This window comes from Larus michahellis, chromosome 4 (genome assembly GCF_964199755.1).
Source record: "Larus michahellis chromosome 4, bLarMic1.1, whole genome shotgun sequence".
In the NCBI taxonomy this organism is placed as follows: Eukaryota; Metazoa; Chordata; class Aves; order Charadriiformes; family Laridae; genus Larus; species Larus michahellis.
This window is the reverse complement of record NC_133899.1, coordinates 90,640,534-90,666,627: the sequence shown is the minus strand read 5'-3', so window position 1 is coordinate 90,666,627 and position 26,094 is coordinate 90,640,534. Positions and strand designations below refer to the sequence as shown.

At 41.7% G+C, this 26,094-nt stretch overlaps 1 protein-coding gene across 2 annotated transcripts; it reads left to right on the top strand.

Moving 5' to 3' along the window:
* The first annotated feature begins 3,957 nt into the window (after positions 1-3,957).
* Positions 3,958-24,380, top strand: LTO1 (LTO1 maturation factor of ABCE1). 2 transcript variants are annotated; one of them, XM_074586340.1, is made up of 5 exons: positions 3,958-4,087; positions 7,696-7,801; positions 10,358-10,428; positions 11,410-11,527; positions 21,032-24,380. In XM_074586340.1, the coding sequence occupies exons 1-5, from the start codon at positions 4,023-4,025 to the stop codon at positions 21,068-21,070; spliced, it is 399 nt and encodes a 132-aa protein (XP_074442441.1). In that variant the 5' UTR covers positions 3,958-4,022; the 3' UTR covers positions 21,071-24,380. The 2 variants fall into 2 exon arrangements, with proteins under 2 accessions (XP_074442441.1, XP_074442440.1); XM_074586339.1 differs by lacking the exon at positions 21,032-24,380 and adding an exon at positions 11,890-12,701.
* Positions 24,381-26,094: the final 1,714 nt, after the last annotated feature.

Genomic DNA, 26,094 nt, shown 5'->3' with positions numbered 1-26,094 from the left:
CCAATGCAATATTTATAATTAATTTATTGAATACATACATCTGTTTATTTTGTTACTGTTATTTATGCTCAAAATTCTATTTATATACTCCTGAAGGTGGGTTTTTTAGTTGTAAGAAATTTTGTGAAGTTTTGTAATCAGGAAATTTTAGCAAACGATAACTTTTTAAATTCCTGTGCATTATCAGTAGTGTAATGTCTACATTTGCAATAAAAAGAAAATCATCTTCCACACAGAAGTCTATCTGACTCTTTTGTCACTCCTTTAGTCTGGAGACCTCAAGGACCTTTAGCAAACTGTTGGCATCTGGCTCCGCAGCCGCTGGTTGAAGATGGTGTCCCTTGTGAAGGTGGTGGAGTTGAGATAATACAACAGACAAGGAGGGACAAAGGGGTTTTCCCAAAGCCAGGCAGTGAAGGCCAGGGCTGGAATTCCCGTCTTTCTGCGGCTAATTACCGATGAGCTCCATGGGAAATGGCAAGTCTAAGAACAGTATCTCTGTTACAGAAGGGTTTTGGAAACAGCTCATTAAATTTTGACCTTGGGATAGGTGAAGGTCACTCCATCTAGTCCTAAGTTATTACCCTCTTGCTAGAAGAAACGAGTGAAGCTCAGCTTTAAGCTGTGTGAGTGTGTCCTGATGTTTCCCTCCCATTCCTCATCATTCAATCATAGAATAGAATCAAAGAACCATTTAGGTTGGAAAAGACCCTTAAGATCATCAAGTCCAACCATCAACCCAACACTGCCAACTCCACCACTAAACCGTGTCCCTCAGCACTACATCTACCTGGCTTTTAAACACCTCCAGGGACGGCGACTCAACCACTTCCCTGGGCAGCCTGTTCCGATGCCTGACAACCATTTTGGTGAAGAAATTTTTCCCAATATCCAACCTAAACCTCCCCTGGCACAACTTGAGGCCATTTTGTCTTGTCCTATTGCCAGTTCCTTGGGAGAAGAGACCGACCCCCACCTCAATAGACCCTCCTTTTAGAAAGCTGTAGATCTAGGCCGGCGAGTGCTGCCCGGGGACATCATCGGTTACACTTCATCTGCGATAAAGCAGTCGTGGATTTGCATCTATTGTATAAAACATCCCTTTCATATTCCATTTATGTCATTAAAACCTGCTATTTGCACTTCTCGCAGCCTTCGAGGTGCCGGACACGGAAAGGAGCGCTGCTCGGAGGAGGTGATTCCTGGGGGAGATGGAAAAATCCACCAGCAGCTGTGGGTTCTGTGGTTCTTCTTAGGCTGCGCAAAATCCCCCTGCAAAAGGCAAGAAATCCTGCAGGTGGAAGGCTGCTCACTTTTCAAATCGGCACCGCATTCAACAGCGCCGCGGGGGAGAAAACTGGTCATTTTTGCCTGAAAAAGATGTCGATTTCTGGCAGGAAAAAAAAAGCTGAACGTTTTCATTCGGAAATGCAGTGAGTCACAGGAATTGCAGATCTCTTGGCTGGCAAACATCTCCCGTGGTGTTTCCCATTCTCCGTTGTGCTGAGCCAATGCCACACATCCGGAGGGTTCCCACTCCTCACATCCTGGGAGGTGTAGTAGTCCTGATTTTCAAGTTGTTTTATTCCAAAGGTTTTCAGGTTTGGGGCATTCCGGTTTTCTGTTTTTCAGCTCCAGCTTGGATCAGCCAGTATATTTTATTTGAATGTTAGGTACCTTTCAAGACCTTTTTGTAAAAAATAAGAATAAAAAAACCCCAGAAAACAAAATAAAATAAATATGAACTTTTAAAGTTTGGTCAAAACATTCCACTTTTACTTTTCTGCTGAAAAAAACGCTCAGCTTTGATGGGAAACACAGCACATGACGGAGTTCGGAGGGTACGCTGTTTAATTTAACCAGTGAGAGATTTAAGTGGCCGTCACATGGTGAATATTGCTCAAGAGCGCAAAGAAGAGCAGCCTCACGTTTGCGAACGGCGTCCCGAGCTCTCCGGTGACCCTGTTTGCTGACAAACTGCATCTTCCACCGGCAGCGCGATGTTTCTTACTGCAACGGCGTGGTTAGAGGTTGGTTCAATATTTATTCAGACGGAGGGAAGAATGCCAGGAGCTGAATTACCCACACACCGCTTCCTGGAGCACTTTAGTTTTCCTTGGAGGTTTCCCATCCCAGCTCTGACCAGGCTTTGGCTGTTTTGCTTATAAAATCTGACAAGATCGCAGCGTGAGGTGGAAGGATTACTGGAAAATGCTTTCCCTGCCATCAGACACCTGACTGGGTCAGGAACTTGGTGCGCAAAACCGGGAAACACCATTCTGTGGGAATGTAAACACCGCCGCCACCATTCACTGTACGCGGCCCCCCCCCCCCCCCCGGTTGATCGTAGTTTTCTCAAAGACAGCGGGACAATCGCAGGACCCGCATTCGCAATACGACATTTTACAGCCCTAAAAGGTTTTTAAAGGCCAGGTGTCAAATGCCTCCTTGTGAAGTCTGGCTCCGGAGCTGTGATGTGCAAATGCCAGTTGTCAGAGTAGTGGGAAGGCTGTAGGAAAGGAGATACTGGGCATCTCCATTTCCACTCTGGGGAAGTGTAAAAAGCTATAAATCTTTTATTCAAGAGCCCTAATATCAACTTTACCTCTGCTCAAAGCGCTGACACTATTTTCATGGAAAAATTTGTGACCACTCTTCCTGCTCTGCCAGCGTGCTTTGTATGTGAATTGAGGATGACACTATAAATTAAGAAAAAAAAAAGTACTTTCTTTCCTGAAAAACGTAGGGAAGCCAACCTTCCTTTCGGGCAGCGTCAGATGCGATGAACGCAGAGATGCGTTTCCCTTGGAAGCAAATGTGAGCGCAAATAAAGGACATCATTAGGACTCTGAATTCGGGGTGAATTTGTGACGGTTTGGGCACATGGTAAGTTGATCAGGAACCCCGAGGCTGTTAAAGGTAAGAATGCCCCAAAACGAGACAATTGTTTTGTAGTCTTCTTGCCAGGATATTATTATATTTTTAGCATTCCCCATCAATCCTGCTACCTACGGGGATCAAAGAACTTGCTTTTCGTTAACTTCCGAAGCAAGATTTAAACTGTAGCTGTTAGCTTAAAGGAAACCTGTAAAGACACCTTATGTTTCCCCCAAATCAGTGAACAGTCGGTGTTTGCTTGTGATCATGCGGTGGTAGAGCAGGTAGGTGTTCACACCTGGGAAACTTGCGGTGATTTTAATGTGAGATCCAGTGATATCTACACTTCAATGCAGAAAATGAGCTGGCTCTACAGTCGCTCTAGATAAATCGCGATAAATAGGGCGAATACATATAAATCAGTAAAGCCTGCTGCGATGGAGCATTTTTAATGAAGTGTGCCGGTGCACCTGCTTCGCTAAACCTTTAGCGGCGCGACTTTGTTTTCACTTAAACGCAGTTTTATTTCTTCTTTAGGCCCATCTCCGGATTTTCAAGCTGTCTTTTCCAGTCCTCCGCCCTCCTGCGTATGACTGGGAGGATAACGGACCCCCCAGCCACCCGCCAGTTTGGCTTGGCAGCCTGCTTCGCCGTGCCCAGAGCCACATTTTTCATTCATTCAGTATCCGGAAAAAAACAGTGTAAGTTAACATTTTTTTAATATATATATATAAATATATTTATAAGCAAATATGCTTATAAATAAGTATAAACGCTTCCTTTTACCAGCATAAACGCTTCCTTTCAGCAGCGCTGATCCCCCCGCTGGCTTAGGGGACCATTGGCAGACCCGCTGGCCCCCTCTCTTCGCCGCCCCCCCCCGCTCCCCCCGCCGGCGGCGGCGCTGGGGCGCCCCCTGGCGGACACACGCGGGGCCGCTCCCGCCGCGGAGGGGCGGGGAGAGGGACGAAGGAGGCGTGGCCATTCGAGTGCCCCAGCCTATAGCGAGGGAGGGGGCGTGGTCACGCCCCTCGGGCCCCGCCCACCGGGTGTTTGCGCGCCTGCGCAGTGGCACCGGCGGCTCCCGGCCCCTCCGGCTTGCCGTCGTTTCCCGGCACGCAAAGCGGAGGGGCTTTGGCGGCGCCATGGCGGCGGAGGCCGCGTTGCCGAGTTCGGATATGTTCGATGAGATCGTGATGGCTGACGAGAGGTGGGGGAGCCTTGGCCGCGGGGTTGGGACTTCGGAGGACAGGCGGGACACCTCGCTTGCCGCGGGTAACGGGTCGGGCTAGGAGGAGGGAGGGAGTGGGGAAGGGGGGGGGGGCCTGGGCCTGGGCCTGGGCCTGGACCTGGACCTGGGCCTGGACCTGGACCTGGACCTGGACCTGGGCCTGGGCCTGGGCCTCCACAGTGGGCAGTAGGAGCTGAGAAGGAAAAAGAGAGGGGCGCAGGGCAGGTAATGAGCCCAGGGGAGGGGGAAATTTTTAGAATCATAGAATCATAGAATTGTTGAGGTTGGAAGGGACCTTTAAGATCATCGAGTCCAACCTTTAGCCTACCCTGACAAGAGCCACTTCTAAACCGTGTCCCTCAGTGCCCCATCTACCCTTTTTTTAAACACCTCCAGAGATGGTGAATCCACCACCTCCCTGGGCAGCCTATTCCAATGTTTAATAACCCTTTCAGTGAAAAAATGTCTCCTAATATCTAATCTAAACCTCCCCTGACGTAACTTGAACCCGTTTCCCCTCGTCCTATCACTTGTCACCAGGGAGAAGAGGTCAGCCCCCATCTCTCTACAACCTCCTTTCAGGTAGTTGTAGAGGGTGATAAGGTCTTCCCTCAGCCTCCTCTTCTCCAGGCTAAACAACCCCAGCTCCCTCAGTCGTTCCTCATAAGGTTTGTCCTCCAGGCCCCTCACCAGCTTTGTAGCCCTTCTCTGGACACGCTCCAACACCTCAATGTCCCTCTTGTAGCGAGGGGCCCAAAACTGAACGCAGTACTCGAGGTGGGGCCTCACCAGTGCCGAGTACAGGGGGATGATCACTTCCCTAGTCCGGCTCACCACACTATTCCTGATACAGGCTAGGATGCTGTTGGCCTTCTTGGCCACCTGGGCACACTGCTGGCTCATATTCAGCCGGCTGTCAACCAACACTCCCGAGTCCTTTTCTGTCGAGCTGCTTTCAAGCCACTCTGCCCCAATCCTGTAGCGCTGCATGGGGTTGTTGTGACCCAAGTGCAGGACCCGGCACTTGGCCTTGTTGAACCTCATACCATTGGTCTCAGCCCATCGGTCCAGCCTGTCCAGATCCCTCTGCAGAGCCAACCTACCCTCAAGCAGATCAACACGCCCGCCCAGTTTAGTGTCATCTGCGAACTTACTGAGGGTGCATTCAATCCCTTCATCCAGATCATTGATAAAGATATTAAAGAGAACCGGCCCCAGCACCGAACCCTGGGGGACACCACTTGTGACTGGACACCAACTGGATTTAACTCCATTTACCACCACTCTCTGGGCACGGCCATCCAGCCAGTTTTTTACCCAGCGAAGAGTACACCTGTCCAGGCCATGAGCAGCCAGTTTCTCCAGGAGAATGCTGTGGGAAAGAGTGTCAAAAGCTTTGCAAAAATCCAAGTAGATAACATCCACAGCTTTTCCCTCATCCACTAAGTGGGTCACCTTATCATAGAAGGATATTAGGTTTGATAGGCATGACCTGCCCTTCACAAACCCATGCTGACTGGGCCTGATCACCCTGTTCTCCTGCATGTGCCGTGTAATGGCATTGAGGAGGATCTGTTCCATGACCTTCCCAGGCACCGAGGTCAGACTGACTGGCCTGTAGTTCCCCGGATCCTCCTTCCGGCCCTTCTTGTGGATGGGTGTCACATTTGCTAACCTCCAGTCAGCTGGGACCTCCCCGGTTGTCCAGGACTGCTCATAAATGATACCAAGTGGCCTGGCGAGCACCTCCGCCAGCTCTTTCGATACCCTTGGGTGGATCCCATCCGGCCCCATAGATTTGTGCACCTCCAGGTGCTGAAGCAGGTCCCTCACCATTTCCCTTTGGATTAGAGGGGCTTCATTCTGCTCCCCATCCCTGTCTTCTAGTTCAGGGGTCTGGGTGCTCAGGGAACAACTGGTCCTACTGCTGAAGACTGAGGCAAAGACTTCATTAAGTACCTCAGCCTTTGCCTCATCCTTGGTCACTATGTTGCCGGCCCCATCTACTAGAGGACAGAGATAATCCTTAGTCCTCTTCCTATTGCTAATATATTTATAGAAGCTTTTTTTGTTGTCCTTGACAACAGAAGCCAGGTTTAGCTCCAGCTGGGCTTTGGCCCTCCTGATTTTTTCCCTACATAGCTTAACTACCTCTTTGTAGTCGTCTTGAGTGGCCTGCCCTTCCTTCCAGAGGCCATAGATCCTCTTTTTTTCCCTAAGTTGCAACACTAGCTCCCTGTTTAGGCAGGCCGGCCTTTTTCCCCGACGGCTTGTCTTCTGGCACATGGGGACAGCCTGCTCCTGCGCCTTTAAGACTTCCTTCTTGAAAATCATCCAGGCTTCCTGGGCTCCTTTGCCCTGGAGGACTGCCTCCCAGGGGACTTTGTCAGCCAGGCTCCTGAAAAGCCCAAAGTCCGCCCTCCGGAAGTCCAAGGTAGCAGTTCTGCTGACCCCTCTCCTTGCTTCTCGCAGAATTGAAAACTCGATCATTTCATGGTCACTGTTCCCAAGACAGCCTCCAACCTTCACATCCCCCACAAGACCTTCCCTATTTACAAACAACAGATCCAGCAGGGCACCTTCCCTAGTTGGCTCTCTCACTAGCTGTGTCAGGAAGTTATCCCCAGCACATTCCAGGAACCTTCTAGACTGTTCCCTCCCTGCTGTATTGTATTCCCAGCAGATGTCCGGCAAATTGAAGTCCCCCACGAGGACAAAAGCTCGCGATCTTGAGACTTCTCCCAGCCGTTTATAGAATATTTCATCTGCCTCCTCATCCTGATTGGGCGGTCTATAACAGACTCCTACTACGATATCCGCCTTGTTAGCCCTGCCCCTGATTCTTACCCATAAACACTCAACCCCATTATCACCATCATTAAGTTCAAAGCATTCATAACACTCCTTAACATACAGGGCCACACCCCCGCCTCTCTTTGCTTGCCTGTCCTTCCTGAAGAGCCTATAGGCATCCATGGCAGCACTATAGCTATGTGAGTCATCCCACCACGTTTCTGTGATGGCGACTACATCATAGTTTCCCTGCTGCACGATGGCCTCCAGCTCGTCCTGCTTATTCCCCATGCTGCGTGCATTAGTGTAGATGCACTTCAGTTGGGTTAATTGTCCTACCACTTTCTTGGGGGGACAGGCCCTGATTTGCACCTGGTCATTCTCGGACACTACTGTAGTTACCAAATTATCACTACTCCTTGTGTCTATGCTGCCACACAATTCTTCTCTTTGCTCTTGTTGAGGGACCAGTGTGCTCGCTATCAGCTTTCCCGCTGTGTGTGGAAATTTGCCCCGCCGTTGTGAGCTTGTAGTCAGTGGTGTTACTCTGGTGAAAGTACTGAGCTGGATTGCTGAGCGTGTTGTTCTCGGCAAATCATTATAAACTTGTTCGAAGGGATCACAATGTGCATAATTGCATCTTAATTTTCAGCATCACGTGGTAGTTCTAAATATGGGCAGTTTCATTTCAGAGATGGTACAGCGTGGGTTTGTTTCTGGCGGTTGCTTGTGTGCAGTGTGAGTTTGATACGTGATGAAAACAGGCGATGAAAATTATGCTTCTGTCTTCACAGGTTTCATGGTGAGGGGTATGAGGAGGGGTATGCTGAAGGCAGTCACGTTGGAGTTGTTGAGGGACGGAGGTATGGATCGCTCCATGGTGCCAAGATGGGGTCTGAGGTAAATGGGAAAATACTTGAGAATTACAACGTTTTTGTCATTGGATAATTATTTTAATACAGAAACTGTTAGGCAAAGCTGTATGTAGTGGTAGCCTGAGGCCTGCTATGTTACTGTAGGTCCAAGAGGACCTACAAAACTAGTTTAAAGGTGGTATTTTGATTGAATAGTTAAATAGATGGTTTGGTGTTTTCTGAGCTTATTTGCTGTATGAGATTTTGATTAGTTTTTTTCTGAAAGAGAGGATAAAAAGAGACAAAATCAAATAAGCTTGCTCAGAAAAAAATGGTGATGGACATTTATTTTAATAACCCGAAATTGTGGCTAAAGGCCCCCCTGTACCATCTGTTGTGGCTCAGCATTAGGGAAAAACATGGAATATTGAGACAGCTTGGGTGGAGAACCATAAAGGCGTCTCTGTTGCACTCTTTGTTACCTCTGATACTGGGAGAGATATTTGGTTGAGGCACAATTATTCTTTAGTAGATGGAGTCAGTTCTGTATATTGCCACACAACGGCATGCCTGAACCAATAAACCTTTGTGGAAATAAAAGGACCAGAGGGTGGTGGTGATGCACCTTGACTTGTCTCATGTGTCCAGCTCAAGTTTCTGATAACATGGAGTGTGTTCAGTGTTGTACAATGCAGTTGCAGTATTTCTGGACCCAAAGTGGATTTTTTTCAGCTTTGATGGGAAGCTGTACTACAGGATTCATGGTAGGCCTTATTTCAAGTACAGCACCACCAATCTAAATCTGTTCAATGTATTGAAGACCTTTGGGTAATGTGGCAGTTTTTCCTTTTCATATTTTCAGGTTTCAGAAAGTTAATTACATATAGAAAGAACAGTAGCAATGGCATTAATGCATAAACTGTCAAATTCTGAAAGGATGGTTTTCGTAAAATTTTGGGTTGCATTTGGGTGTGATACAGAGATGTACAGTGATGAAATATTTCCTACTTAGACTACAGCTATGTAATCCCAAAATGAGAATGTTAAACAGCAGTCTCCAAAGCTGGGTAGATTTATACAAAATGATCCTAGACAGACCATAATAAAGAAGTACTCTAATCTACTTATATTGGGGGTGCTCCAGAAGGCAGTAGGATTATAGACAGTGAGTCACATTAAATGAGAATAAGAGTAACTTGGGTAATTTTAGACCTGTCAGCCTATTTTGTATCTTGGGCACAATTACGATACTCATCTGACAGTTGCGTTGCTTGATAGAGAATTAAAGTAAGACATTATAATTAAAGTGTGTCTGTTTTCAGGCATGTTCCTTGGGCAGGCTTAGACACAGTGTCTGTTCGGTCTCGAGCAGAAGATTGGCATTGCTCCCTTGTGGTAGGGCAGTGCTAATTAAGCTGCGAAGTCTGCGGCTGAGTGTCCAGGGGCCAGGTGGTGTGTTTTATCATAGTAGCTTGCGTTTGCAGCAGTGGTAACTGCTATATCTGTCGGTTTTCTTCCGCTTACCTTGTGTCTCTAAGCAGTTTTGGGGAATGCAAATTAAATTTCTGTCAACAAAAATTTAATTGGAAGCCTCACTTCAAATATGCTTGAACACTTAATGGGATGTTAAGGCCCAAACCCGTGTCTGTGCCTTAAAAATAACCCCCACTATGTGCTTTAACAAACATAACTAACAGAAGACTGGAACCACCAAGCACTCCCACTGTATTCTGAAGTGGTTTGCAGGCCACAGGAGCTTACAGGTACAACAGTGTTTTGTAAGTTTAAAAGGCAGGTCTATGCATACACCATACATATGGACCAAACTGGAATTTGGTGTGATGTTGGACTTAATTTCTGGAAGTCAGCCAGCTTCTGTTTCAGGTATCAGCGTTGTTTTCCTGTGACTGCTCAGTCACTTCTGAAAGGGACTCCAGCTGACTTACCCAGTTGGTGCATTGAAGAACTTTTCTATATTCCTATTTCATTTGGTGTCCAAAGTTGTAATGAAGAGTTCTGGCAGCAAAGCTGGCTTAGTCAGCTCCTCGTGCTTCTTTCTGATTCCCTGCTACCCTCTTGAGTTCGGCTGGTAAAATTGTTTGCGTATTAACTCAGAAAAAGGTGTGGTCTCCTCTTTGGTTGACTTGGTTGCTCCCTCAGTCCAGCTGGTACGCCTTTTTGTAGGGCTATACAGGGGCTGCTGAAACTCACAGTGCTGCAAGAACGAATATTTACCAAAACATCTTAAATAGGTTGTTTTCTAACTGTCTGTCTACTACCACACTTTAATAAATTTGGGGGCTCAAAGCATATAAAGTGCTAGTTTTGTAAAACTGCTTTTTATGCTGCATTTTAAATATTTTGTTCTCTGATGCTAAACAGATTCTTACAAGAAGTTTCCTGACTCTTGTACTGTGTAACGCAGATAGCCCTCGTTTGTCCTACCCTAGTTTACTGAACTTTCCAGCGTAGAAAGGTACTTGTATATCCAGTGAGTTGTTTCCTGAGGGGTGGGATACAATGTAGGGCTTTGGTTTTGTTTGACTGTATATACTACATGTTTGGGTTTTTTTCCCCTGATGACATTCTGATAAATTTGCAGATTGGCTGCTACCTTGGGTTTGCCCTGACGTGGCAGTGTCTGCTCCAGAAATGCATGGATGAAAAGAACAGGTAAGGTAAAAAAAAAAAAAGTACTGTTCCTTTAATGCTGTTTCAAATTATGATGTCCGGTATTGCCTGTACAAAAGAAATAGTGAAAAACAGAAGAAACGGGAACAGAGGGCCACTAGGGTGGTATCATGTGCTGGACCATGTGATACTGAAAAGAGGATAAGGGAACTTGGTTTCTTCAGCCTGGAGAAGAGACGGCAAGGGAGATACCTAGTTGTACCACATAAGGGGAAGTTCTAGATAGGGTGGAGACATGTTCCTTGCAGAAGTGCACAGCGAAAGGCCAAGAGGCAACTTTCACAATTTGAAACAAAGTTCTAGTGAGGCATAAGGAGAAGGTCCTTTCCAGTGCAGGCATCTAAATGCTGGTACAAGTTGTCCAGAGAGACTCTAGAAGCTCCATCTTTGTAGATTTTCAAAATCTGGTTGGAGATGGCGCTGAGCAACCTTAGCTAGTTTTGAAGTTAGTGCAACTGCTGCAGAAGGTGGGCTAGGTGACCTCCAGCTGTCTCTTCCAACCTACATTTTTCTATGACTTTCATTCTTCTCTCCATAATTTTTTTTCCAGTCCACTTTTGGTTAATTTATCTGACAGAATTGCCACCATACTGTCAACCGTTTTGATGTGTGTTCTGGTGAGCTTTTTGTATTGCATTTCGTTATTTTGCTCAGTCAGCTAATCAGTATTTCTGAAGATTCTTGAATATTTCTCAACTTCTGGCAGGTGAGTTAAACGGGAAACCTTACCTTTGTCAGTTGTGCTAGAGATTAATTTCTGATTATGGCTTAAATATGTATCAAATACGCACTCTCAGTGAGCTAAATGGGAGAAGTTGTATGAAAAAGAAGGATGGAGGGCTGCATTCTATGCTCTGAATTATTATATATAAGTATTAGTATAATTTTCATATGGACAGATTGAAAAAAGCTTCTGTAGTAGGCTCATTGTTTTTTCTGTTTTGATTTTTTTTTTTCTGGTAGCAAAAAGATAAGGGCTCTGGATTCATTAATAGGAATGATACAGAAATTCCCGTATGAAGACCCCACTTATGATAAGCTGCAAGAAGATCTGGAAAAAATCAGAGGAAAATTTAAACAGGTTTGTAGGATTAAGTTGTTATTTTAGCACAAAACAGTGTTACTTTCTGAAAATATTTAGTCTCTAAACCTGCTCAAAAATGTAGTGTTTGTGCAGAGCAGTTATTGTTCTCCTTTTGCAATCATAGTAAAAATACTTCAAACGAAGTGGATTAAGTGAAAATACTCGATAGGTGAAAACTCCCCAACTGATAACAAATGCAAAATGAAAGAAAAATATTCTTTAAATGAAAATTGAAATTGTTATTTGACAATGAATTGCAAACGGGACCAGAAGAAGATAAATGGAGGAATTGGGAGTTTTGTTGAACATTCTTCTTGGAAAATAGATGGTTTGAACCGGTCTCATGTATTCTTTTTTAGGTTTGTTCAATGCTAAATATTCAGTCTGATTTTAGAATTGGTACTGAAAGATCTTCACTAACTTTTTGAATATAACAGATGAAGATAAACGTGGATGACCAAAGAAGAAACATTAAAAGAACAGATAACTGGAAAAGTGTTTGTCTACTCTTATTTTAAACAAAATCCATACAGTGAAGAGGTGCTAAATATTACAGGAGAAAGGGAAAAGCATTGAACTTGTAATAGTACTACTTCTTCAACGTTTATTATGTCCAGGTTTTATTTAGGATCACTGAAACACCATTGTGCAAACCTGTTAAATAGAAATATTTGTTTTAATTCCTCACTGGCCTCACACTGATAGATTAATTCCTCAAAAGGAAAGCATATGCATTTGCAAAGTTTCCTTATTTATAAAGGGTGTAAGCTATTTAAAAATCTGTGTATGCAGATCATTCAGTTTACACGGTGTGTAGATATTTTAGGTGAAGTAAAATATAATCAATTGTTTGCAGACTTTGAAGTAGGAAACATTTTTGTGGGTAAAGGGTAGAATGACAAATGAAGCCAGAATGTGAAGGAGAAAGATTAAAGATTCCTGCTCATAAAGTAGCTGCAGCTCAGGACATGACACTTGAACTTTCTGCAGACTGATCCAGTGTGGGGGAAAAACCCACCAACCCCCCCAAAAAGCTAGCAATTTCAGTGATCAGTGAGAGAAATATGACTACCAGAAGAATTTTGATACTGATTTATTATTTATTTGTACATATTATCAAGGAATAGCTTTTTATTTTCAGTGTTGAAAAGACACTTTTTAGTCTCATTCCAAAAAATGGATGCTGTCAGCTGAATGTATTCAACTATGTTAGTTTAAGGTAAATACAGTCAGCTGTTTTATCTGAAAGATGTGTTAGGTTGGGCTGCTAGATGTCTTTGCATACAATTTGCCAGTGAAATAATGAATTCCAGAAGACTTTTCATCAGCTGTAACATAGGCATGTCTGGGGGAGTCTACGTGGCGTAGTGTGGCTTCATAAGGAGAGATCTGACTGAAGGACATGTTTTAATATGGCCATACCCTTGGGCAGCACGACTTTGTGCCATCTAGACCTCACTTCTGTTTTACTTGTACAGCTTTTTTATAATAAAAAATATTATTTTTTTTTAATATAAGAAAATAAGTAACTTGAATTTTTAAAACGTTTGCTGTCTGTTCATATCTGGGATATGAAGGACATGCTTTCTGCTAAAATTTTTGGATTTTGGACTCTGAAGATAAAAACAGTTTTGCTGACAGTACAGAGGGAGTTGTGTGCATATATATCAATTTATTTCAAAATAATCTTACTTTTTGTCTGTTTCCTGAGTATGCCAGTACCAGAGGCTTTTCTTAATAACTGATTGCTGGCGTACTGTTTGGGTTTTTTTTTTTTTGCTTAATTATCTTACATGTGTAAGCTTTCAAACAGCTTTGATACTTACAGTGAGTGTCAGGGCCATCTAGTGGAGGAGGCCGTTGTATTGTGTAAGAAAGATTATAAGATTTCACAAATATTTATATAGCTAGAAGTTGTTAAAATAGAGTACAGAACATATGTACGCATGATACAGCTCTGCTTGAGCACAGCTGGCTTTTAATTGTGATGCAGCTCAAACCACTGGGAAACAGAACAAGCAGCAACCTGCAAGTACCTGAAAATAGAAGCAAAATAAAATAGCACACCCTGTAATCTCAGTACGTAGATAGACACAGAACAAGAAGGTCGCATAGTAGAGAAAAGAAAGCTAATTTGACTTTGTATCACTTCAGAGAAGTCCAGATTTGAAAAAGTTGTCTCTGCATCCACAAACCAGTTTCTTTTTGCAAATCGAATTATTTTCCCTGTTTACTTCAAAGTAATGAAAGGTACTAGATATTCAGCTGTGATTAACTTCGACTCAAAATATTTTGTTGTTGAAATCCATGAATTATGCTTTAAATAAACTCCCCCTGGACCTTGGTCTAAAAAAAAGGCAGTTTTGTTCTTCTGAATGATAGTACAAAGAGAAGTAAATGCTGGAGGTCTAAGTATTCATGTTTTAAAATGTGGCCTTTCTTGGAACCTTCGTACCTGGTTTACAAAGATATTTGTAAAAGCAAGGGAGGGGATTTGAGAGCTCAAAATATCTGTGAAGGGTTTGATTACTAGAAGTGTATAATATGTAAGCTATATGCAAAATATTGGTTGTATCGAAATCAAAATTATTTTTGTTTAACTAAGGAGAGAAAGGATCTTTGCAGACCAAGCGGTCAATGACTGTTACTTTGCAAATTGGTCTGGTGGCTAATTTTCTTGCACTGCTTTAATTTTATGTATAATAAATTTACATTATTACAATAAATTATATATATATTAAATATATATATATACATATTTAACTATAAAGATTGTAGCAACCAGTATTTCAAATTGGGATATGCCAGGTTTAGGGTTGCCCGTTAGGTCTTTAGTTTAGCTCCGTATGTCTGTACGTACTGATGGAGTCTCTTATTCCACGAGTTTGTATTTTTCTGAATATCTTCTGTCTCATGTCTTGTATGGGCCCAATGGTGTTTATTAAATGAGGTGTGGTTAAAAAATCTGTTGGCTATGCAGTTGTATACTTTCTTTGGTGCCAACTTTTTAAACTGTTTTCTGCAACAGAGTTGTGGGGGGTTTCTGTGTTGTCCAGGGCTGTAACAGTGGAGTCTTCGCACTTCGGGATGGTTTTATACCTTATTTACAGCTAAGGAGTTAAAGCCCGGGTTACGTCAAGAATATTGATTTGCCTTAACCAATGTGAGATGTCTAATGTGACTTGATCCAAATAGTCTTGCATTTTGAGTACTCGAATACTTCAGAATGCTTCTTGCCAATGTCAAGAGCGGCTGTGAGAACCTGGCTTTTTTGCGTGTTTGTATTCTTGCCTGTGTTTCTCAGATCAGTCACCTAGAAAATGAGGAACATTACAGTTAGCAAACACCTGTGAAAGATGTGTGCTTAAGCCAGCTAGAATGCTGCTGGGGAGAAAAAAAAACATCAAAATTTCCAAAACCAGCGTTCAGTTTTGTGAGATATAAGCATGTGGTTTCTTTTCCTGTTACGTTAGTATCTTCCTAAAATCTGTAACAAATGAAAACAAATTCTTATAAATGGCTTCATTAGTTTCACACCTGGTTTACTCATCCTGTGTTCTTGAATGGTCAGGGCTCTGGTGGAAGCCAGTGTTACGCTGTAATTAAAGACTCTATCAGAAGATCTATGCACAGAGAGGGTGAATAAAGCTCCTGTGGACCGCGGTCGTTCAGACATTCCCTGGTTTGGATGCTTGACTGTGCGAGTTCAGTATTGCTTTAAAGACTGGGTGGAAAAGATACGGGGGGGAAAAGAATGCCATCTTGTAGGTTACAATATTGGCTATTAATAAAGTGGAACGTAGGGGTTGTGGCTCTGTGCTGTATTGCCAAACAGGTTTGAAATTTTGCAGAAGTACTCCATCTGTTAAGAACAGTTAAGATAGAAAATTTCTGCTAAAAATTCTTGAAGTTGCTAAGACTTAAAAATGCATTGCTGTGTTCACCGCCTCTAGTTAATGCTCAGTAGTTAGGGAGGAATGTTTGAAACATTTACCTTACAAATTTCTGACTTGCCTGGGCTGCGTTCTGGCTTGTTCTGTTTCTTCATGATCATCTCAGCTGAGGTTGCAGAATCCAAAATTTTATTAAAAGGTGGATACAAAGCTAATTACTGCTAGTGTACTGAAGTCACTGCGGTCCCGAAGACTTGTAATTTTTCTTTCTACGATATGCGATGAGTATAAGAAATAGTGAGTTTTGAGGCATCAGCAGGGGAAGGTAAACTCTGACTACAGTGAATTCATTCCCTGCGGAATTGCGTGCTGGTTCAATGCTGACTTACAGCCATGGGATCATCAGCTGCTGATACCAAATCAGCCGTCACTAGAACATGTAAATCTGACTTCGTAGGTTATCTGTGTCATTGTCCTACATCAGTACAGGGGAAAAAAAAATAGGATGGAGTTTGTTAAAGCTTCCTAGGAAAACTCATGAATAAAACACCTGTTCTATCTTCATTAAGCAGTATATTTTCTTGCCATTTGTTGTAAACTCTAATGTGAAGGGGATCAGTTTCAGCTTTGAACGAACATCTGTAATCAACAGAAATGGGTGAAATAAATCAGAAAAAAAATCTGTGTATGCAATTCGCTTAAAAACCAACCCTGTAGGAGCAGTCTGGCTCATTCAAACCCTATTGTTTTTCTGAAACAAGTTTATCATAATTTACATGTGGGATGCGTAAGGGAAGTCTGGCTTCACAGCTTGGCGTGCCTTGTTTGGTTATGTGACTTTTAGATCCGATTGCTATTGGGGTATGAAATATATAAGCAATAATGTGTTCTAGTATGCATGGAGAACCCGTGCAAACCCACGTTGCTAGCTTTCTGGACATTGGCCATTTAGAGGAAGGAAAATAAAGACTGGTTTAAACACTCTGGTTTTGTAGGATTATTTTTGGTAAAGTACACATTTTGGTCTGTGTCTTTCGGATTTCTAGAAGGGTAGCACACTTTCATTGATTATTTTTAAATAGATAGATTATGTTCAGATAAAATGATGAGTTTTAATTTTTCAGATCAGTTCCAAAGTTTGTAAACTTATAGGTTTGGGGTTTGAAGAGATGCAAGAGAGAGTTTGAGCTCTATGATGTATTTATGAATGCTGATTTGCTCTTTGGCTGTAAATATAACTTCCTTTATTGGAGCAAAGGGAGATCCGTCTGTCAGAAGTCTGCCTGCACCCTAATACTCCACAGTGCTTTAGAGTAAGGACCGGTACCCTTTTAAGATAAATGACTTACCCTGCAGAATGAGGTCAAATAATCTGAATTTTCAAGGTTTTAAATCCATAAATCCTGTTCTGTTGACATCTTTTTTGTTCTGTATGCATCTATATCCCTTTTTGAGTCCTTTTTGAATGTAAAGTTTTAATATGTATTTCCACGTTAAGGTACTACAAGAAAAGAGCATTAAAAATGGGATCTTTTATTTATAAAAATCATGCAACTACAGGTCTGGATCTAACATTTATTTATTTACTCACAAGCTGCCAAAGCTGTATATTTTATTAGATACAGCCTGCTGTTTCAAGATCTAATTTAATAATCTTAGATTCTTTTCTAGTTCTTCTGCGTTTATTCTCAAATAAGAGTGGGTGCTTTCTCCCTGGGTGGCTTGTTTGAACGTTTGTGAGGTTTTTTTTAAATGTCCTGTAATTACTTGGCAGTGTTGGATGCATGAAGGAGAATGCTGATGATATTAACAAATGTAATCTTCTGGAGATACAGTTGTGGGCAAGCAAGATGAGGACAAGACTCCTTGTCAGCGTAATTGCTCTCTTAAACAATTCCTGCAACGAGAGCAGCGTGAAGCACTACGCATTTTTGACAAAGTGCCGGTATCGCTGTGCCTAATGATCTTAAAGATATAGTTTGAAATCTGCTGGAATGTTAGAAATATCTGAAGTCCCTCTAGATTAGAATCTTTAGTTCTGATGAGAGTTTGTTCAGGGCACTTGAAAGTTATAACAAAGCTGGCTCAGGCAGACAGAGCAGTGTGTGTGTGTGGGGTACTGTATCTCATCCTGATCTTCTTGAAGAGAAAAGCTTTGGTTTGAAACAAAATGTTTAATATTTTTACTGACGTTATAGTTCTATACATTCTTGGTGCTACTCAAAGGCGCTTGCTGCTCTTTTCAGCTTCTTATGGCAATGGGTTCTGGTCTAATTACAGCCTAAAACTTCAGCTTCCGCAGTTTGGCAAGTAACCATGAGGATTCTCATTTTACAGTCTGCCAGAGTTGTTTTTTTAATGGATAAAATTATGACAGTACACATTACCACAGAAATGTATATATATCGCCAGGGAAAATGGGGATTTGGGAGGTGTGAAATGAGTTCCGTGGCAAGTTTCCAGTTGCAAGTTTTGGTGTCTAGGGTTGACGCATAAAGGCCAGCTAGAGCGATCTGGTACTGAAGCGCTTCAGTGTGTCCCAGTTTGGAATTGCAGAACTAGCTCAGCTTCTGTTGACATTAAAAATAATAATATAAAAAGCTTTGTGCGCTATGTTGAAAGCAAAGTCTAAGTATATAACTCCATGCACTCAGACTTGAAAATAACGGTTTCCTTAGCAGAGACAAGAGGAGATCGTGGAGCTCTTGGATTCTTCGGGATTGTCTAGACTACACCGTGCAATGGGGTGGTAGCTGGGCTAAAATTAAAAACCAGCTTAATGCAGCAGAAAGAGGATCCCTGTGTTAGAACAAAGCACTGATCTAGCTGATGAACAAAGCTGTTAAATATCCAAATAAGCCCTTTTTTAACACTGCTTATACAGTTAGTTCATTTGTAGCTAACTTGAGTATCTCTTTGGCATCACATTGTGAATATTCCTACCTTAATCACCGGAGTGTTTATTCCCTAAGTGTAATAATTACATTCTTGTGGCATTTTTCATCCTAAGATTCTTTAAGTGCTCCTCGACTCATGAACGTACATAAAGCTCTACCAAAGGATGTAATACTATGCAGAAGGAAACACGGTCAGTGAATTTAACTGAAACATAGCCAACATAGGAGGCTTTGGAAGTCTTGATTAACATGAAGTAGTACCTGTTCATTCTCATGAAATACACGAAAGGTAAAAAAAAAAATCGGCCATAGTAAGTGCCAGTTGATGTGGAAGTGGCTCGCTATATAGTGTTTTTAATTGTTCTGTCGTATTTCATATGCATAGGTCATTAACCGATAATACGTCATTCTGTGTATCTGTTTTTGGCATGGCAAAACTGCCTCCAGGAGATTTCTGAATCGGTATAAGAAATAGCATACAGCTTTAGTCTTGAAAAATTAGAAAGCTTGGTTGTAGTTGTGCAGAATTTGTATGGATGGCATCTGAAATAGTGGTATACTGACTGAAAGAATTAAACTGGTATTTGTTTATAGTAAAATTACAGAGTTTAGCCAAATGTTTAGGCAGAAAAAAGATTGACTATTCAGTGTGTGCATCCTGACTCTGCAGTAGACAGAATCAACGTCGGTATTTGTCACTGTCTTTTATTTTTGATTGTTTAGCAGCGTATTTTGCTGCTTTATCTCAATGTAATGATAATTACAATTTTTAACCTTCAGCATCTTCAGGATGCTGGGGGATAACCAACACCGCATGGAATCTTTCTTGATTGTAGGAACTGTGAGTCAGCAACCCTTTAATTTTTTTAGTTGCAGCTATTGTTCCAGCAGCAAGCTTTACTGCTATTGTCCACTGTTTGTCCAGCTCACGTTTACTGGACTGTGGGAACGGATTAGGGTTTCATGGCTTTTTTTTTCCTTCTTGCATAAACTCTTGATCAAAGACATTCCTTGGATGACAAAACACTGTATACTGTGTCACACAGTCCTGACCAGACTGCACGAACAGTAGTTTAAAAACACATGCCTACATTGTTCTCCAAACTGGCTTTTTTTTTTTTTTTGCAATGTATGTGCAGACATTGAATTTTTGAGACCCCATTTACCTCCTTGAGAAAACACACATACAGAAGTTATTGTTAATAAGTACTTGACAATTTTTGAAATACAAGTAAAAAACAAATGATTATTTGAATCTGTATAATATTATGTCACTTTTAACCAGAGCTAGAGGTTATGTCTGCCGTGTATCTCCTTCTTGAGGAGACCTCGGCCATGGTGCAGTTAGTCAGGTGCTCTGTAAACTTAAAACCACATGGGGTTATGACGTCGTTTTCTGTGTCATATCCAGAATACCTGAGTAAGATGGAGAATAATGTGAGCACAACTGGGAAATTCATAACCCTGCTTCACCGTAGGTACATCGTTAGAAGCACGTGTTGAGGATCTGGCCCAATCATTATTGTTGCATGTCTTCCTCTGAAGTTCTCTTATGCAATAAGGTGAGGACAAACTTCACAAAAATCCAGTAGCATCGTTATTTCTCAAAGTAATGAGAAAGAAACAAATTGCGTTAGAGAAAAATGCAGAGAGACTTTTTCAAGGAGCTGTGACTTGTGTTTTGCCTGAAATTCTTCTTCAGCAGCAGACACCTTAAGCAGGTTTACAGTGTGATTTAAAAACATGGAGGACTATATTTAGGTGATTGGAAAGTTGTTTGAGGATGAGAGAACGCTTGTGTTTCCACAAACACGTGAGGCTTTGCCTCTACTTGTGTGACTCTGCGGCGCTGTTGAACACCGTCATGCAGGAGTGAGGGCAGGTGAACTCTTTCACTTATATCAGAAAGATGCCGTCCATAAAGGAGGAACCTTTCTGATCCAAGCGTCTCCATGAAAAGAGACACCTGAACTAATGTTTGGCTGATCGGTGTATTGTCTGAACGGAACAAGGTGGTTATAGTGGATGACTGAAACAGCTACAGAAATATAGAGTCAAAAACATGAAATAAGTGTATTACGTTTGTAAAAAAATAACATTTACTTTTGAGTAAATTGCTGATGCCCTCTGAAAATCTTGGGAAGATGTTACGTCTGTGCATACAAAAAGAACATTGCTATATTTAACAGGGTATGTTTGCCGCAGATCTGATCTTCCTATTTAAAGTAGCCAGCAACCAAATGTAAAGAACTGTGACCTGTGGGTGTTCAAGGAGCAAAAAAGCTGTTCAAAAATAATACTCTGTATTCAAACAATCCGTAGTGATAAAATCTAATAAAAGGAGAAATAAAACATCAAAAAGCTCAATTGTGCGTTTCAGACAGTTTGCCATCGGAGTAGTGGCTTAGGGCACTAGGTCACTCCTTTGGTGCTGGCGCCGGTGAGTTGTCGTAATGCCCTAGCGGTGGTTTAGTGGTCTCTGATAAATGATTTGCCCATCTCAGCCCAGCTCCTCGAAGGCTGGTGCTAATGTTACAAACAACATCCTTACGGTGGGCAGCGTGTGAGCTGTGGTAGGAGAGCAGGCATTTGATGGAGTATAGCTTGCGGATGGATTAAGACAAGTGTCAGAGGGCAGTCAGGTGGGATGGATGAAATAGCAAAACCGCACCAGTCGGCAACGTAAAATCTAAAATTTATTTACTTCGCAGGTTGTGAATGCTGAGTGGATAGCAATTTCCATTCTGTGATGCGCACAGTACCCACGCAAATCAAAGCCCTAGACGTGGACCCAGAAGAGGGCTGCTGCTCCAACCCGTCAGGTCCTGCCTTGGAGCTTGGCCTGCGCGTGTAGCGATTCCTCCTTTGGTTCAGCTTCCTTGGTGGTATTGGGTACCTGTACCCAGAGCTCTCTGCGACCCCAAGGGCTTACCCTCTTAACCAGTTACTGCTTTATATATTTGTCACAAGCAGTCCCTGGCCATTCTCTCTGCCTGTTTCTGTACCTCAGGCCAGTTATGGTGGGGAGGAGGTTTCTGTCGCCTTCTGGTCACACACCCCAAACCTGTTACCAAGAGTGAATTTAGCAATAGTTGCCTAATGAAGTTCTTACTTTGCTTCTTGGTTTTGCAGTTCATGCCAGATTAGTCAGAGCTGAGCAGATGTAGTCAAGGTCTCATTTGACTGGGCAGTCTTTGGCTTTCGGGCAGGCTTCACCCCTCCACAGACACGTTAGCAGGGAAGATCGTACTGTGACTGTCTGTTAGCATATATTTTTAATATGACGGGAATATAATTTTCTACTGCAGTGTTCAAGTGAGTGGACAGACAGACTGGCATTGTGGTGAAACTTGTGTTGGTCTGTGTATGGTAGCGACTACTCCCTAAAAGCTTGGGGCTGTTCTGTGGAGCAATTGATGCTCTGACGACCACGTTAAAAACCTCTTGGGGAGTTCAGCAGACGTGGTGGCGTGTACCCTGGGAGCAGATCTGTTGCCCGCGTGCTGTGGTGGTGCTTCTGCATGGGCAGGGCCCACGCAGGGTGAGGATGCTCCCTGTGTGCCTTACTCCTGATTTGCTGTGAGCACACTACAGAAGTAGTTCCCTCTTCGGGTAAGAGCCCTCAGGAAAATGATGGCTGTGAATACTTAGTGACTTCCCTAAAATAGGAGACTTTTTAATACATAGTCTTCACACAGGGAAAAAGTAGGACAGATCTAAGTAGGGCTCTGCAGATGCTAATGGGACTGCCCAGAAACTATTCCTCTTTTCCTTAATGTCTATCACATTAAAGAAACAGAGGGGTAACTTCTGCCTTGCTCCTGAGTTTGTACTCCTTGGCCTTAAAGAGCAAAACCAGAAGTCTGGCAAGCCTCACGTTGTCGGTGCAACCCAGTTGACTAATTTGCAATCCCTTTCTCATCATTTGATTGTAATATTGTGTGGAACTCACGTCAAAAGCCAGATGGGAATCTATGTTTGCCATGCCAATGCAATTACTATTATCAATTATATTTGTGGGATCGTAAAAATACCGTGTTTGTCTGAGGAGATACATTTCCCATAAAACGATGCTGGCAGGAATTCATTAAAATGCCATCATTTATAGTTTTACTGCCTTTGTCCCATTGTAGCTTTTCAGTGACGTTGCCAGGAATCTTTATCAGAGTATCTAGCCCACATGCCTGGGTCATTCCTGTGACTCCTTTGAAATAATAGCTCCAAGCTTCACTTTCTCCTCTACCTTCTGGAGTTTTCTATCACTTAAAATGCCAGATACGCTTGAATGTAAGGGGATTCCGAGTTTTTACATTTAACAGATCTTCTTTAATAAAGAGTATGTGAATTTAAGTGTTCATAAAAGGTTGTCAATCAGTATGAATTCAGCAACGGAATTGAGGAGGTTTTTTGGAGGTTTGTCTCTGTACACGTCTCAATCTGATGTAAGAAAATACAGTATTTTTCCCTTCAATAAGCTACAGCATAGCCTAGCTGAACATGCATATTTTTTACAGCCTATAGTAAATTGTTTTTCTTGCTACATTCTTGTCTTTCTGCCCTTTGCTATGTGAGTAATACTGGCATAGTTCACCCAACATTCAAATTTAGTAGTCTGCATTTAGAGATGATGTTTGAGAGAAGGAAAATGTAAATAACAGAGCTGACTATGTGGGATTAAACCTACTTAAGTCACAGAACACTTCAGTCGGTTTAATAGAGTTTATAAAACAGATAGGAAAGGCAAAACCCACTTAACATGTTCAACAACACGCAGGTTTACGTTTCTCACTGAATCATTTTCATTTTTCTATCAGCAAAAATGTTTTTGTCCCAAATCAACATTTCATAAATACATCTTCACTCAATTTTCAAACATTTAAAATCAGAGGGGTTAGCCATCAGTGATACAAAAGTGAGCTTTTTTTTTTTTTTTCCTCCCCTCTTTTTTCTTTAAAATACGCCGAAATTTTGCAGAAAACTGCTAAAAGATCTGTGTGGAAAAAACGAGTCTGTCTTGACCAAGTTGAGTCCAATTTAAGCTCTGGCTTGATCTGTCTTTAAAGTCGTTGTGAATCTAGTCAAGATCTTTCACTGCTAGCTGAATCTTCGCTGCCTGCCAGCGTAACTTCACCGTGTTGAGGAGCTCCCGATTTCGAATGGAAAAAATTACAGATCACAGCACGTACCGATGCTGCTTCACCTGCCTGCTCTGTGATTTTAGGGTAGGCCACGTGGGTCAGGTTTCTGTCTGAAATGACTGGGAAACTGACAGGCTAATACGGGCTCAACTGGGATTCCGCTGATGCAGATGGTTTCCCACCATTGGTAACTGCCCTGAGACAAACTTAGTTTGCACTAGGCTTTAATTAACACATTCGGTGTTAACTTGGGAGTTTCATTTTTCATTTCCTTTGCTGTACGCACTGCACAGAATCAGTTGTCATGTGAAGTTTACTCAATGAGAAACTCAGGAGGCAGATACTAGGTTCCTAATTTGCGACGGGGGAGACGAGCACTTGATGTTTTATGTAGTCCTTTTTTTTTTAAGGCAGAAGTATTTTTATAGGGTAAATAGTCAAATGCATAGGTTAGCAGCTTGACCGTTCGCCACTAAGAACAAGCTGCCTGTGCCACGTTCAAGCTCCTGTAGTAATTGATAATACGCACCCCCAGTTTCCAGAGACATTTCGCAATGTGAATTGGGACACACTTTATATCTAATTTCTGTCCTTCTAGGTCCAGTTCTTCTTTACCTGTTTTTAGCAGCCTTTTACATTTTTCTGCTTTTCTCCTTATTATCTTAGCGATACAAGAGTAAGATGCAAAAGCTGTGCGTGAGGGGAAGGAAAAGAGAAGGCGGCGGGTTCACCTTACCACTTTTAAAACAAACCATCTTCTGTAAAGGTATTCTAGGACACAAAACCTTACACTGATAAATAAATACAAACAAGTATTCTCTACCATCCAACACCTACTTCATTTTACTTGTATTGAAAAGAACCACTGAACGGTGTTTTACTCCGAGCAGTTACTTTAGATGTTTAAAAGAAAATCTTCAGCAAAAAAAAAAAAAAAAATTTTCCTTTTTTAAAAATACACGTTACTGGGACAGGCAGTCACAGAGCTAAAAACGCCTACAGTTCCCCAAAATAACAACAAAAGGTTTTCAGCATTGCCAACTATTAAAGCACAGAGTCAAAACCAGAAATGTCATGTGGTTTACCCATCGCATCAGGTAGTTACTACCCTTCAGCATTCATGAATTAAAAAGAAAAAAAAAAAGAAAGAGACGACAACAAGCAGACGTTGGGTTTTACCAATTTTATTTCTAGACTTTAGTTTTTTTGCTGGAAACTTGTCTGTTACAGGTCTGTTGGTGAAAATGTGCATTTCAGACCAGTGATGCCAATAAGTACAATATAAAAATGTACAAATCTGAATTGCTTGCTTACTACAGATTGTTATAATAATGTGACAAATAAAGCATCTCTGTTGGCACATGAACCCACTTAATCTGGATTTGGCCTTTTAGTACATACAATATCTTAAAAGAAATTTGCAATACACACTGCCACTCAGTGTAACACATAATATAACCAACAAGCACTAACTCAAGAATCATGTTTGGTTCAGAGACACAGAGATGCCACGAACAGAAGTGTTTTATGAGGTAAGCAGTAAGAAATGTTCCTGAAATTTGGACAGAATGTATCCAGTCCTCCTGGGTCCTGCGACTGCTAGTAGCATTGCAATGCTTTATTTATGCACTATGTAGGATCTTAACTGCATTTGCCTCAAAATGAGTTCTAATTCTGTTTTGGTTTAGCAGCATACAGGCAACAGCTAGATTATTCTTCAGCATACAACTCTGTTAGCTGGCTTATTTATGAGATTTACAGGCTTTTTAAATTAGCATTATGCTATAATTAAAAAAAAAAAACAAAACAAAAACAAAACAAAAAAACAACTAGTATATCATAACAGATTAAACACACAAAATACTTAGAGTTCCAGAAGATAACCTATCATACCAAATGATGTGTCCCAAGCGATGGGAAACCACATCAGGTGGCATACAAGAGTTATATTATAATGCACCTTTCATATATCAATGTGGCTAATAACACAGCTTAAAACTACTATGATAATAAACCCCAGATCAGACAAAGAATCCAGCTTTATAAAATGCATAACAACAAAAAAACTGACATTACTCGATCTTCTGAAATGTCTGCTGTTTTTAAGTTAATGCAACCTAGTTGCAAATCGCGAGACCCATTCAGAATAACGTTCGATGCATTTCCGTTTGCAGTAGAACTATGAGGCACTGTGTACGAACATTAAAACCTGGTCTAGACATGGTTAACTGAAGTATGAGGTATTGTGAAACAGGAACCTTTTTGGAATAGAGCAGTAATCACATTAAGTAAAAATTGATCACATAAAAAAAATCTACAAAAAAAAAAAAATGATGTCAATAATATAATTTTCTATGAGAAAATTAAAACCTATAACATGGCAGTATATGACATTGTATAACAAAAAAAAAAAAACAAACTGATCCACAAAATAGCAGCAAAACACAATGACAAAGATACAGAAAAGCAATGTTAATTTTTTTTTCAAACCATGCTGGGAATTTATCCATAGCAGCTCAATAAAAATGGAGCATCCACTCCTTTTCTTTTCTCTCTTTTTTTTTTTTTTTATTTTAAGATTTTTTTCTTTTTTCATTTTTTTGTTGGGTTTTTTTTTGTTGTTGTTTTCTTTTTTT